Source organism: Pituophis catenifer, unplaced genomic scaffold (assembly GCF_029215685.1).
Source record: "Pituophis catenifer annectens isolate HBS135680 unplaced genomic scaffold, rPitCat1.0.hap2 SCAF_6, whole genome shotgun sequence".
Taxonomy (NCBI): Eukaryota; Metazoa; Chordata; class Lepidosauria; order Squamata; family Colubridae; genus Pituophis; species Pituophis catenifer.
This window is the reverse complement of record NW_027256886.1, coordinates 66145033-66160532: the sequence shown is the minus strand read 5'-3', so window position 1 is coordinate 66160532 and position 15500 is coordinate 66145033. Positions and strand designations below refer to the sequence as shown.

The window sequence follows — 15500 nt, the reverse complement described above, 5'->3', positions numbered from 1 at the left end:
GATTATTTAAAACAGCCGTAACACTGACATAACATTACTGTTTAGTTCTTTGGCGTTATTAACTGATGGGTTTTAGAATGCAGCAATTTGATGTTTCTTCAAAATTTAGTAGTACAATGGGCAGTGAGGAAACACTAAGTAGCTAAATACATACAGGTAGTTCTCCACGTTAAAACCATTCAGTGACCATTCAAAATTACAATGGCACTGAAAAAGTGCAGCATTCCCACGGTCATAGGATCAAAATTCCAGACATTTGTTAACTGATTCTTATTTATAAAAAGCCAGGGTCATGTGATCATCTTTTGCAACCTTCTGACAAGCAAAGTTAATAGGGAAGCCAGATTCATTTAACCATGTTGCTAAGTTGACAACCACAGTGATTCATTTAACAACAGTGGCAAGAAAGATCATAAAAATAGGGCAAAAATCATTTAACAACTGTCTTGCTTAGTTAACAGAAATTTTGGGTTCAATTATGGTCATAAATTGAGGACTAGCTGTATTTATATTTATGGTAAAAACCTGAAATGAGTTAAAGTCATAAAAGTATATTTGCCATTGACTTCTAGCACCTCACCCTTCTACTAGGAATATTTTGTGTATATATAATGTGTAAGCATTAGTGAGTTCACCATTTTTATTTTGTACACATATGGACTATTACATTCAGGGCAAAACCACTTTTATCTTTTGCATAACTTAAAATCTACTGAAATAAGTTTTGTAATCATATGAACTTTATATAGCTTTGCATAAGCTCTTTCATACAATCTTTATATAGTATTCTTCCTAAACTCATGAATTAGGAGAAACCTGAACTTTTAAAATTATTGTAGGACACCTTATCTAGAGCATAATTATAGACAGAACTCGACTTAGCATCACAATTCAGCCAAAATATTCTGTTGCTAAGTGAGATATTTAAGTGAATTTTGTCCCATTTTATGACTTTTCTCGCCATAGTTGTTAAGTTAGTAACATAGTTGTTAAGTGAATATGGCTTCCTCATTGACTTTGCTAGTCAGAAGGCTGCAAAGGATGATCTGATGACTCTTGGACACTGCAACCGTCATAATATGAGTCAGTTGCCAAGCATCTGAATTTTGATCATGTGACCAGTGGTCCTAAATGTGAAAAACGGTCATGAGTCACTTTTCTCAGAGTTGTAACTTTGAAGGGTCACTAAATGAATTGTTGTTAGTCAAGGACTACTTGTAATTAGAATTGTCTCATAAAAAACATTCAAAGTATTAGAATCAATTTGTCTTATGACTTTAAGTAATTATATTTTGGTATACATAATTATGTCATTTACTAAATACTGTACATACTTTCAATGGGTAAAGTTTACAATTTATCGTGTGCCTTCAGCAAGTAAGCCCTTGAAAACCTTAGTATTGAATCAATAAATACAACCTGTTTTTGCATCTCAGTGCTAAGCTATAAACCATGGTTTACAAATTACAATTCCTCAATTTAGGCAATATTCTAAGCCATAATATGTTGTTTTTGGCTTAGCATGTTGTATGAGCCAAATCAACAGAAAGCCTGAAAGACAGAGGACAAAGGTTTCATAACAGTAAAGTAATATAGCCAGTATATATTCTAGATACCAGATGTAATCATACAATAGCAGTACTATATCAGTAAACATTCATCAACAAAAGATGTAATTGCATCATCCTAAAACATTATTCCATGGAACAAGACCAATGCAGATGGAGCGGAAGGAGAATCACAGTGCTACATATTCTGAAGTCTTCCCGTTTCCAGACAATAAAGACCCACCCATATCTTTGTAGTAGAAAGTAAATCCATAGTATTACACAGCAATGTGTAATTAGTTAGAACAACAGAGCCGCTCCACTTCTTTTACATAGGACGCTACTACTGAGCGTATCACTAGAAGCAAAATACTATTTTATTTCCAAATAAAACTGTCAAACACCACTTCAGAGGAAGCCGATTTAGAACTCGTGACTACGAAAGGAAACTCGCTGGTCCCAAAACACTTAAAGAGGACATCAAGGTTTACAAAGACATGCCTTTTTTTCCCCCCTACCCAGATATTGCATTGCACAATTATTTCACCAAAGGAAACAGCCAGAGGCTTGTTATGGGTAAGCCTCAGAAGTGTCAAGAAATAAACAATGAAGGAAGGAAAGAAGGAGTGTCTCCATGGCACACTTACACACTCCCCAGGGGAGGAGGGCAGGTGTGGGAGACTGTGAATAAGCTGATCCTGACCGGAGGAGAACTTCAGTGGAGAAAGGAGGGTTCTGGCCAGTCTTTCACGTGTCCATTTGACAGGTTGTCAGAACAGAGGGAAACCCGGGCACCCCACACAAATGGGCATCCCAGCTTGGGCTTCTGAGAAGCTGCACTTCCCACCCTGATTCCAGAGGAAAGTAAGGGGCTGCTTAGCCTGGTGATGGGACTCCTCGGAGGACAGGTGAGCGGCCAGGTGAGTCGAGAAGATGCCTTTCTTAAGGGGAACGAGGGGGGGGGGCGGCAGAGGTGAAGTTGGTCCTCCCCTTCGCCGGGGAAAGGAGTCCTACCAAGCCACGGGCAGGGAAATTCAATGGAAGGGAAACCGCCCCCTCCCACCTCACGCATCTGGAAAGGCAGGAGACTCCTGGGGGAGGGGGAGCTGCAACCACCTCGCCCCTTCATTTTGCTTGGCAGAGGCGCCGGGCTCCCCGAATGCGAGCTGTCATCGCTCCGGCGTTGCAAAATAGGGGGAGACCGACCGAGGGTTTACACGGCCTCCGCGACCGATGCGGCACCTGCTTTCGGACTCCCCAACGCCCGCACGGCGCTCACCTCAAGGTGGGTCCCACACAGGCCGTCTCCGTACTCTCAATCTCCTGCAGGATCCGCTCATGCTCCGGCAGGCTCTCCGCCATCTTGCATGGGAGCGGAGGGGAGGGAGACAGGGAGGGAGACGGAGAGACAAGCCAAAGGGAGCGGGGGCGGGGGAAAGGGCGGGGCCAACCCGTTGCGGAGTCGAAGGGAGCCAATCGGCGAGGAGGGCGGGCTCCCGCGACCTTCAGAGCGGCTGGCGGCCTCCAGATGTGTCAAACTACAACTCCCATGCTCCTTGTAGTCCGGAACACTTGTGTGTGTGCGTGGGGGGTGGGTGGGTTTCAATCTGGGTTCTAAAAGCACCTTGCTTGCATGCCTAAAAGTGTGCAGGATATTCTATGCATTTTTTTCCCTCCTTGGAGTGAAAAGGGAGGAGTGTATAAGGCGCTGTTTCTCAACCTGGGCAGCTTTAAGATGTCTAGATTCCAGTTCCCAGGATTCCCCAGCCAGTTAAATTTTCCCACATCTTAAAGTTACCAAGGTTGATGAGGCACTAAGCATCCCCTTCTGTTCTCTTCTGGTGTAAGAGTGGTGTAGGAAGTTAGCACCCACCTCTTTTCTAGAAGAATGAAATATTTTAGGAAATATTAAAAAGGCAGAATATATTTCCCTGGATGAGAAATGGAGAAACATGTTTTAAAGACAAAGCAGCTCCCATCTTCCTGCCTCCCCCCCCCCTTTTATCAATGGGCCAGAGGCAGAAACCCAATTCTTTGTCAAAGGATCATCATCTGCAACACAATAGAACCCATCTAGCAACAGACACTAACACAACGGGACCCATCTAGCAACAGAAACTCACCACATGGCACCTGAGAAGATTACATCAGCCAGCAAGGCTAGCTAAGACCCCCACCCCCTGGGAGTCTGATAACCAATCGGGATACTCTTTCTGATCCCCAATAAGTTCAAAGCCAGAGAGGGTATAAAACCAAGGCACACTCAGCATCTCTGCCCTTTTCTGTTCAGGAACTCAAACTATGTGATCCTGTCCACCATTTAACCATCTTTCCAAGCAGTCTCCATGTTTCCAGTGTCTTTTTCCTCACTTGGAACTGAACCCAGAAGGATATTTCTTCTGACAGTGGCTTCTAAAAAAAGTCGAAAGGCCATCTCAAGGTTTAACAACTAGGAGAGGAATCTGCAGCTGACCCAATGTTGCTGAAGTTCCAGAGGTATGGAGCATAATGCAACCTCTGGATAGCCAAACGTTTTCTACCTTCTGGTTAAATTTTATCAGAAGATGTTGCATCAATCTCACCTGCTGAACATACCTGAGTTCCTGCAAAGGGGATGAGGTAATTAAAATATTGGAAACACTTTTTTTTTCAAAAAATTAGATTCTTTTAATTTTGAGACAACAGCATCTTCTTTTGAAGGAGAAATGCATTCTTTTATTTAAAAAAAAAATGAAATATAATTAGTTCTTGCCTAAGAATCTGTATTCTTTGAATATGACCAAGACTAGTATATTTATTTATTTATTATTAAATTTATGTGCTTATTATAACCAGGATGTAAGGCAGAAGTTGGCAGAGCCCTAGGGGGATTTTTTTTTTTTAATTATATAGTATAAAGGACTGGGGGTACTATGTCAATAAAGATATTTTTTAAAAAACGGAAGCCTTACAGTTGCATCATCATTGCCACCAGCTTGATTTATTTGTTACCTTACCCTATGGACACACCTGGTCTTTTTCTTCAACTTTTTTTTTTTTAATTTCCCAAACTAGACTCTGAAACCCAAAGTACACCACCATTCAAGTGCTAAGCCGGTCTAACTCTATTTAGATATCCTGCTCTTGACACAAGGTGGATCTTGGAATAAAAATGTTGCATCCTACACTTTTCTCCTTGTGAAGGGGAAGGCAGCCAGTATTTCTCAGAGTGCTCATTTCATTTCCTCCTATCTCCCATTTTCCATAATCCAGAGCTTTCCATGACCATGGCGTATCTTCCTTGAAATAATGATTGTCTTGTTTTATTGAATTTTATTCACTGTACTTCTACCCTATTTTTCTAATTGGTTTTTTTTAGACTGACTCATCTATTACTAATAGTCTCATTGTGACTGTCTGTTTGTACCTTCAAGTTAGCCCAAACAGTATAACAGCGATCCCCAACCTTTTTGGTTCCGTGGGCTGGCAGTGGGGAGGAGGTTATGCACTCACAATCTAATCCAGAGCATATGCAAATAAAGCTTTGGGCACTTGCCTGCTGCTTTCACAGCCCAATTCCCAATGGGCCATGAACCAGAAACCAGTCCATGGGTTAGGGGAACCTCTGCAATACAATAGGTGGCAACCAGTGGTGAAATCCAAATTTTTGGATTTCTGTGGGTGTGGCTTGATGGGCATGGTGTGGCTTGGTGGGTGTGGTAGGGAAAGGATACTGCAAAATCTCCATTCCCACCCCACTCTGGGGCCAGCCAGAGGTGGTATTTGCCAGTTCTCTGAACTACTCAAAATTTCCGCTACCAGTTCTCCATAACCTGTCAGAACCTGCTGGATTTCACCCCTGGTGGCAACCATTTTTGAATCAAGGGACCTAAAATCTGCCAACTTAAAGAATGCATGAAAAATCCAGGATCCATTATTCTCCTGTGGAAATGAAATTTTTGTGATGTTTGTATTAGTTTTATTCACAAAATTGTGGCAGTCACAGGGTCCCTACAGTCACATGACAATGAATTCAGATAGTCTCCGCCACCTTCTGATAAGCAAAATCAACAGGGTGGCCTATTCTGCCTATCTATTTAGATAAGTAAATAGAGTCTTATTGAAGTTTGTTTGCCATTACAATTATTTTGCTATTTGTTATATATACTCTTTTGAAGTGATCGTGAAACCATACAGCATTGGAGTTAAAAAAAAAAGAAAAAAAAAAAGGTCAGCCTAAAATGTAATGTTCATTCTGGTTACATGAGACTACACTACTTTTCTCTCAAAAGTACCTTGCTCAATAGTAGTAACTGTGAGAGGAATCTTGGAGTCCTAGTGGACAACCATTTAGATATGAGCCAGCAGTGTGCAGCAGCTGCCAAAAAAGCCAACACAGTCTGGGCTGCATAAACAGAGGGCTAGAATCAAGCTTCAGCAACCTGTTGGAAGTGTGGTAAGGAGGTTGGCACCTTCTATCATATGTGGTGGACCTGCTCAATGACAAAAAGGTTTTGGTCTAGAATTCGAATTCGGTTACGGGAAATAATTGATGAGGAATTAGATCTATCCCCTGAAATTTTTCTCTTGGGAATAATTAGGAATGGACTTACTAAAGATAAAAATTCAACTTATAATTCATATTACAACAGCGGCCAGATTAGTCTACGCGAAATTCTGGAAAGATAAAACCATACCAGAGGAAATTTTAATAAATAAAATTTTAGAGTGCGCAGAAATGTCAAAACTAACGAACGAGCTAAATAACGACGAGGAATCTAAACACCAAGTAGTATGGGGAAAGTGGTATGAATGGTTAAATAATAGGGTAAAATTATGATGTCAGGGTATGCTTATCTTTTGCAATTTTAAATGTGAAATATACCTGATGTATATCTTGTAAATATGTACAAACACTGCACTTCTGATTTTAGTAGAGATTTGATGTTTTTAACTACAAACCCAATAAAGTATATTTAAAAAAAAAAAAATCAAGATCACGTGAAGTGTTAATACTACTTTATAACACTTTGGAAAGGCCACACTTGAAATACTGCATTCAGTTTTGGTCACTGCGATGTAAAAAAGATGTTGAGACTCTAGAAAGAGTGCAGAGAAGAGCAACAAAGGTAATTAGGGGACTGGAGCAGAGGTGGGTTTCAGCAGGTTCTGACCAGTTCTGGAGAACCAGTAGCGGAAATTTTGAGTAGTTTGGAGAACCGATAAATACCACCTCTGACTGACTCCACTCCCATCTATTCTCTGCCTCCTGAGTCCCAGCTGATTGGGAGGAAATGGGGATTTTGCAGTAACCTTTCCCTGGATTTGGGTGGGAATGGAGATTTTACAGTATCCTTCCCCTGCCATGCCTACCAAGCCATGCCCACCAAGCCATGCCATGCCCACCAAGCTACATCCACAGAACTGGTAGTAAAAAATTTTGAAACCCACCACTGGACTGGAGGCTAACACATATGAAGAATGGTTGCAGGAACTGGGTATGTCTAGTTTAATGAAAAGAAGGACTAGGGGAGACATGATAGCAATGTTCCAATATCTCGGGTTGCCACAAAGAAGAGGGAGTTAAACTATTCTCCAAAGCACCTGAGGGTAGAACTAGAAGCAATGGGTGGAAACTAATCAAAGAGAGAAGCAACTTAGAACTAAGAAGAAATTTTCTGACAGAACAATTAATCAGTGGAACAACTTGCCTGCAGAAGTTGTGAATGCTCCAACACTGGAAATTTTTAAGAAGATGTTGGATAACCATTTGTCTGAAGTGGTGTAGGGTTTCCTGCCTAAGCAGTGGGTTGGAATAGAAGACCTCCAAGGTCCCTTCCAACTCTGTTATTCTATTCTATTCTATTCTATTCTATTCTATTCTATTCTATTCTATTCTATTCTATTCTATTCTATTCTACCCCTTTTTCATATTATAAGATGTTATATATTATTACAGGAAGAAAATTCACCAGGACATGACTTGGAATAAATACAATTTCTCTAGTAAACTGATACTTAAAGTAACACTCTGCTATTTTAAAATAGTCTGGCAGGTACTAAAAATAAACTTGAGAGTCATGCCTTGCAATTTAATATATACAATGACAATGAAAATACAAATATTTCCTATTTATTTCAGGCTGCTGTATCTTAACATATACTAAATTTGCTATTATGAATATCAGAGAATTCTGTACTTTATTCCATGAGTTACAATTAGCAGCAGACACAAATTTTAATAATAATAATAATAATAATAATAATAATAATAATAATAATAATAATAATAATGTTTTGTGCAGGGAGTTGGGTGATTTAAAATAAGAAAAAGGGACAAAATTGGACTTGCATATACTTCAATCCAACCACAATCTACCATCAGCAAAACTGACTTAAAAGAGAAAGCCAAATAAAATCTCAGAGATGAAAGAACAGCCTTTTAAATTAATTTAACATCAGTGTTGTGAACCTAATGAGAGAAAAGAAATTCACTGTTGTTATGTTGCAATTTTGAGGTACAATTTTGAATTAGATACTTTAGAAACAGGTCCACTGAGGTTAGGAGGAATGGTGCAATAGCTCTGCATTTTGTAACAAGAATAAATGAATAAACAAATAAAGCAAAAACTGAAAAATGGAATCAACAGAATTAAGAGTTCTTTATAGTATGGTACTTACCCTAAAGTGATTCCTAAAGGCAGCTCCAAATATTTAATCTCACCAAGGACTGTTTCATATACATTATCTTTGTTTTCTTCCAGATTAAATCCTTGTAGTTTGGTGCTTGTTGCCATAATCAAGTATTAAATTGTTCCAACCAGCAAGTGAAGATTCTCTTTTTTTTATATCACAACATTTGTCTTGCCATCAGCAAAGGAAAACAGACCTTTAGTATGACTTGGTAGTCCTGTAGACTTTCTCTTATTCACCAATGTGAGCGGCACAGCTGTTGTTTCTCTTTCCTGACTGGTAACCTTTGGCTTACGGCCCTGAGCTCAAAACCTCTCTGCAGCCAAATCCGATACTTGTTTTTAAAAGAATGTAGAATGTATCCATTAAAATAGTAGATATTTATAGACATTTGTGTAACAGTAAAATGAAAGAGTTTATGAATTTAAGAGGAAGCAGATGTTGGTTTAAAAGTAATTACACTTTTAACTTCTGGATAAGTTTTGATTCTCCTTCTGTTCAGTTAGATAATGCCCCTTTTTCAGCTTTATCCACTAGATTCAGAGAAAGTCCATACAAATCAAGAAAAGTGATTATTTTAGAAATATGCGATCCCAGGCAGTCCTACCACCAGTAGGAGGAGCTGGGGATCTCCGGTGCAGCTTCTTGCCTTTTAAAAAAGGGGAGGGGGGATAGGAATTCCATAAGATCATAAAGTAAAAGTTAATGGCTTCCTTGAATTAAATTCAATCTTTGATTACAACAGTAGGGCACGGGGGATTGCCTTTTGGATATTTTCTGACTTCCCAGTCTAGCCTGCAGCCCCTTCTGATCACCTATTCAAGGTCAAACCAGCTGCAGTTCTACACAGCACTGGTTTTTTTTTAGTTTAGTCAATGATAAAAGTATTGCTATTTTGTGCTACATTAAACAACTCTAAAATTACCTAAATGCATCACAAACATGAGGTTTTATATTTCTGCTACTCTTCAGAGTTTAAAGCAGGCATGTTATTTGTTCCCTGATGTCTCACCCAAGTGGGAAAATATTTAATAAAATAGAGTTTTGCAAAACTGTGCATAGCAGCACTATATTTACCGAGAAGTATTTCTAAAACAGTGTGAAACTAATGAAGGTTTAGAGCAGCCTTCAGCAGTCTCAGCAGCTTAGAATCCAGATGACCGGACTTTAACCTGGTTGAGGCCACTGAAGGGAGATAAAGTTCAGAAATCTGTTTATTGATTTGTTTGTTGCTTACATCTGCATTAGTTTTGGAACCCAGATATAACTTTTTTCTGACTTTTTTCAAAAGTGCAGATAGCTCTCAACTTACAACCATTCATTTCAGTTGTAACCGAAATTACAACAGCACTGAAAAAAGTGACTTATGACCATTTTTCACCCTTACGACTACTGCAGCAGCCCCATGGTCATATGATCACAATTCAGATGCTGGCAACTGGCTCATATTTATGACAGTTGCAGTGTCCCAAGGTCATGGGATCCTCTTTTGCGACCTTCTCACAAGCAAAGACAATGGGGAATGCTAGATTCACTTAATGATCATATTACTACGTAACTTGACAACTGTAGTGATTCACTTAACTGTGACAAGAGAGGGTCATAAAATAGGGTAAAACCAGGGGGTGAAATCCAAATGCTTTTATGCTTTTACTACCGGTTCTGTGGGCGTGGCTTGGTGGGCATGGCAGGGGAAGGATACTGCAAAATCCCCATTCCCTCTCCCATTCCTGGGGGAAGGATATTGCAAAATCTCCATTCCCACCCCACACTGGGGCCAGCCAGAGGTGGTATTTGCCGGTTCTCAGAACTACTCAAAATTTCCGCTACCGGTTCTCCGAACTGCTCAAAATTTCCGCTACCAGTTCTCCAGAACCTGTCAGAACCTGCTGGATTTCACCCCTGGGTAAAACACACTTATAAACTGTCTTGCTTAACAACAGAAATTTGGGGCTCAGTTGTGGTCATAAATCGAGGACTACCTATACATGCATACGATTCAACTATAAATACTGAACTGATGAACTTACTGATATAAACGAAGAGGCCTAAACATGAGGGGGGGGAGTCAAAAAAGTCATGATGGCAGCCACCCAGTACAGAATGTAATTTAAGCCCTGCTCTTTTTCATGTGCCTCGTGGCTACCATATTGACTTTCTAACCATCTTCCTGCTGACATCAGGAATGTGGGCTAAATGATTAATGGATATTCCAGGTGACAGAGCAAAGTCTAGCAGGTCCAGGATGGATGGCTTGGTTCAGTTTGAAGAATCAATTCCTTCCCGAGTTGCTTTTTCTCCCATGGCAATGGAAGTCATTAGGGAAACTCTCAATTGTACCATACTTCTCTTTAAAACAATGTGAAATGAGAGTTTTTTTCAAATAATCTTTGCAGGACAGCCTAACTTCAGCAGCTGTGTATTGTATATACAACCTACTACCCTCATGCTGCATTAGGAAGTACATGCTACAGTCCTCCAAGGCATTGCTGCTCCTTCGGTACAGACAGGCTGGCCTTTTTAAATAATTCACCACTGGATGTCACACAAGCACAGATGAAAGAATTACATCTTGACGGTAGCTATTGCAGTCTTGGGACTGTATACAGAAGGCCAGATTAGGCATTAACTAGAAACTTATTTGAAACACCTAACCAAGTTCATTGATAATAAAATCATTAACTATGACCAAGAAATTAATAACGAAGGACATGATTCAGGCATTACACAGAAGACTGAGACATTCAGAAAAGAGGTATTCTTTGCTCCTACAAAAAGGCAGCCTTGCAGGAAAATGGGCATTAAAAAGCATTTGTTTCAAGGGTCAGATTCACCAGGATTAGATCCTGCAGGTTGGACCCAAGTAGATATTATGCAAGCAATTCTATTTCATTCCCTTTGGCTCCTTGTCAGCCTTTGGTACATGTCTACTTTTCAGATATTCCTAATCGGGATATTCCAGATATTCCAGATATGTTTACAAAAAAATGGTAACACTATCTTAGTCTCAAATGGCTGATATGTTCCAGAGAGTGAAAGGGATCTAAGTTGTTCTTCCTGATTTTGGCCTGGTTCACACAACTCATTGAACTCATGATGTAGTTTGCCTGGAAAGGAGCTGATAGGTTGTGTGAACAAGTAATTCTGATTTATTTAACAAACGTTTACTGAAGCTTTGCCATGTGAAACTCAGGCCATGGTTTATATCTTTATTACTACAAATTACAGGTATATGTGACTGGGGGGTTTTGGAGGGGGGGGAGGGCATAATGCACCTGTTGAAGAATTGAATGGACCTGAAAACCAAATAGGAGCCTGTTGAACAATACAATCATTAGATAATCTCAGTCAGTCACACAGTCTTCCCTGGGAAGTTAAGGACTTTATTAAGATTGGGAAGATCTAATGAATAACACTCATATTCATTACCTTGAGCAACCAGAAAGAATATGAGCTCAGTGTATTATTATTGTTATAATTCTATGCTGACCTGAAATGGTGGATTTCCAACACATCTGAAGATACTACTTCGCCTAATAATTCATTGGCTAGATCCAGATGACATATTTAATCCTAAACCCAGATTTTAAAAAATCCAAATGCATAAATTTGTATAACGAGCTTTGCTCAAATAATTTTAACTTTTTATAGCGCAATATAACAGCTTGTTTTCACGGTATCAGGGGAGGGCAAAAAAGTCACAACTATAGTCATGATCATATAATCAAAACCCCACCCCTTTTTACATGGCGTTTTAGTTGCATGATTGCGGCCACAATTATTTTTCATTTTACTTCCTCTATGGATCCTTGTTTGATTCACACAAGATGCTGATTTAATGGCGAGGAACTACAGTGTGCTGAACCACAAATTCCCTGATCCTATTTTAATCTGGTACTTTTTGCCAACCCAGCCACTGAGTTCAATAGGCCAATACAGGTGGTCCTTGATTTGTTTAGTGACCATTCAAAGTTACAACGGCACTGAAAAAAGTGACTTATGACCGTTTTTCACACTTACAACTGTTGCAGCATCCCCATGTTGATGTGATCAAAATTTGGACAATTGACTCATGCGATCACCTTTTGCGACCTTCTGACAAGCAAAGTCAATGGGAAAGCCAGATTAATTTAACAACCATATTACTAACTTAACATCTGTAGTAATTCACTTAACTGTGGCAAGCAAGGTCATAAAATGAGACAAAATTCATTTAACAACTGTCTCACTTAACAACGAAAGTTTGGACTCAGTTGTGTTCATAAATCAAAGACTACCTGTAATTTTTGTTCAGTTTAATCTCTTTCACATCTCCAAACATGGAAATGAAACTGGGTTATCATTTTCAAAGCACATCACCCTACATTACTTTGCTACAACCATAATAGCTAAATATTTTTGTTGTCCCTAAAATAGATTGCTTTTTCTCTAACAGGCAACAAAGTAATTATATCAAAATACCCAAAAGAGTCAAATTGCTCAATAATTTGTAGAAAGCCTCAGGCATATAAAGGATTAACTTAATTTCTGGTGGGGCCTCTTAATTCTAAAAACAAAATAATGCACCTTGCTACTGCTCAACAAGAAGAGAAAATCACTTTTTTTCAAATTTGAATTTATGTTTACCAACAAAGAAATAAAGGGAGACTAGTTATAGATCTATTTCAAGCTATTTAGCTCTCATCAGCTAGCCATACTCTTCTGGAGTATGACTATAACAATTGGAATTATTTTTTCCAATTGTCTGAAAATTTAAAGCATGTTTTGCAATTACGTGTGGCTGCTTAACATGCAATCAATTTATATTAATAGCAAATGCAGATGATGGATGAATACTTACCGGTTTGAAAAGGAAATGAGACCACTCAAAAATCACAGACATTTCTATATCTTAGGAGATTTTTTTTAATTTTTTTTCCCCCATGCTTGCTGGAGAATTCTGGGAGTTGAAAGTTCAGACATCTTAAAGTTTTCAAGGGTGAAAAATATTTAGATAGGCCTTTCAAAGAAGATATTGCAAACAAGATTTTCCATACCAATCTTAATACAGTTTCTATTATAAATTTAAAACATGCTTTAGAAATGTACTGCATGCTTTCCAAAACTGTACCAGAGTACAGTTAGTTTTCAAGCCATTGGTGGCTACAACAAACACTTCTCCCTAATGAATTGTCTGCCTTCCTGTCTTCGTAAAAAAAAAGTCCCATTAGCAGTATTGTATTGGCAAACTTCCCCATGCAGCATGGCTATTGTTGAGTGAGCAAACAGGCTTCCTTGAAGTCTTCTCCAGTATCTTCCCATGTGGTGCCGGCTAACCAGAAGCAATTTAAAAAGTCATCTGCATATAATCTATCTTTGTAATCCAACACTTAAATAAGTGAGGATGATCACAAAAGAGGCAGATAAGAGAAAATGGTGTCAAGGCATACTCAATACCTAATAACAACTTTTTATTAGCAGCTCTTGATTGTTCAGTTGGCAGGCTCCTAAAGGAGATTTTCTAGAAGAACACCAGTCAATACCATTTTTAAAATAAAATATCAAGGCCCTGCATTGGTTGTTACAAAATGCTTCAGAAAGTCTTTTGAAGAAAAAAAGAGTTCCAGAAACTGACAAAATGCTGAGGGATGTAGGAATCATTCAATAAACCCCCAAAACTTCCTAAAAATACGAACTTATACTCAATGTCTACTAGAGTAGATGAAAATAGTGAGCAAAATTATTAGGTTTGCACTTTGTAGATTTTTTCATAAGCATTTCAACTGGATGACAGTTTTTAGTTCCTCTTTCTTACAATCTAGTTTCCTTCCTTCTCAGTAAATTCATGATTTGTTAATATTACCGTGGAATTTATACAGGCTAAGTATTGTGGTGGGATATAAAAATTGTATTCTTTGGATGAGGTTGAACCATTATTAAAGTAATATCAAACATGTTTAATGACAGCATGTGTCGTTACAATTTTGTAGAAGATAACTACTTGAAATTTGAACGGCTTGGAAACTGAAAAAATACAAAGAATTCTATTACTGATTTCAAGTGTAGAATTTTTCCAGTTATTTCAGAAGGACTATTTTTCAAAGAGAAAATTAAGGATTTTTTAAAGGGAAATATATCGATGATTAGTTTATGAGAAAGCCATTTCATTATTACTATATTATTTACTTCTAAAAATTTCACTAAAATGACACATCACTAAAACCATAATTGACCTTGGAATAGAATCAGCCTACACCAAAAGCTAAGGAATGTATAGTCTTATGCAGGAAAAATTTCTTTAAAATCATGGATGTTTATTTTAGACACATGTCATTCTGCTTAAAATGTATATGCATTTGTTTATTGCACAGTATTTATGACAGACTGAACAATGAACAAGAGCAAAATAAAAAACGTATTATCTCAATTGATAAAAACAATACCATAAGCAATAATACATTGAAATAAATTATAATTATAGCCCCATCATCCTAACCTCTGAAGTGTTTTATAGGCCTCCCTCAATGACATGAGGATGGAAGTCAATCACACTTATATGAGGAATGTATTCCATAAAGTGGGGGGTAGCTCACCGGGCCTAATATAGATCCATTTTCCTGTGGCAATCCTTTGATCTTTGGACTAGAACTAGATGGATAGAAACATTCTTGGCATGTGGTCCCTGATATACTATAATGCTATGTGATATAGGACTTGAGAACTAGAACTAGGCCAGGAAGTTGGCCAGTGCAATATCTTTAAGATAAATATAATTTTGCCAAGACAGGTCTTCTTTACCAGCAGTCTAGCCACTGCATTTTGCACCAGCTGAAGTTTCCAAATCATACTCAAGGCAATCCCTGTAGGTGTAGTGTATGTTTCAATAGTCCAGTTGCCAAGTCACCTTGGTCAGGTAAGGTTGCAACTTGCATACCAGCCAAAGCTTGGCAAAGTCCCCTGACCACAATCTCCACCTTTTGATGTAGATGTGCATCCAAGAAAAGATCCTTAGCACCATCAAAAGCAGTTAGGGAACAAGTGGAAGCTCTGATGGTTAGACTTATCTTGCTAGGGTTTAGTTTGAGTTTCTTTCTCTCCACTCAGACTCTGACAGCTTCTGGACCCTAGACTCAAGATCTCTAACTATTTCTAGCTTTGTCTATGAGGGTTATGTAGAAGTGAAAATCATCAGCATATTGACAATCTTTCTTAGCATCTTTTTAAATAACACTGAGGAGAAGGCCGAGTCCTGCACCTCACACTGGAGCTAGTAATGGTTAGTTCCCCGCTTATTATTGACTG

General features: G+C 38.6%; 1 protein-coding gene across 5 annotated transcripts in view; it reads right to left on the bottom strand.

The window, feature by feature from the left end:
- The window catches only part of EXOC6 (exocyst complex component 6), a 103303-nt gene extending 94917 nt beyond the window's left edge, over window positions 1-8386 (bottom strand). For 2 of the 5 annotated variants that reach the window (XM_070944951.1, XM_070944952.1), the window contains exon 1: window positions 8208-8386. In XM_070944951.1, the coding sequence (XP_070801052.1) occupies window positions 8208-8323 (116 nt within the window). In that variant the 5' untranslated portion in view covers window positions 8324-8386. Of the gene's footprint in view, window positions 1-2826; window positions 2928-8207 lie in introns of those variants that run through there. The other 3 variants (XM_070944953.1, XM_070944954.1, XM_070944955.1) reach the window with 2 other exon arrangements.
- Between the last annotated feature and the right edge of the window lie 7114 nt (window positions 8387-15500).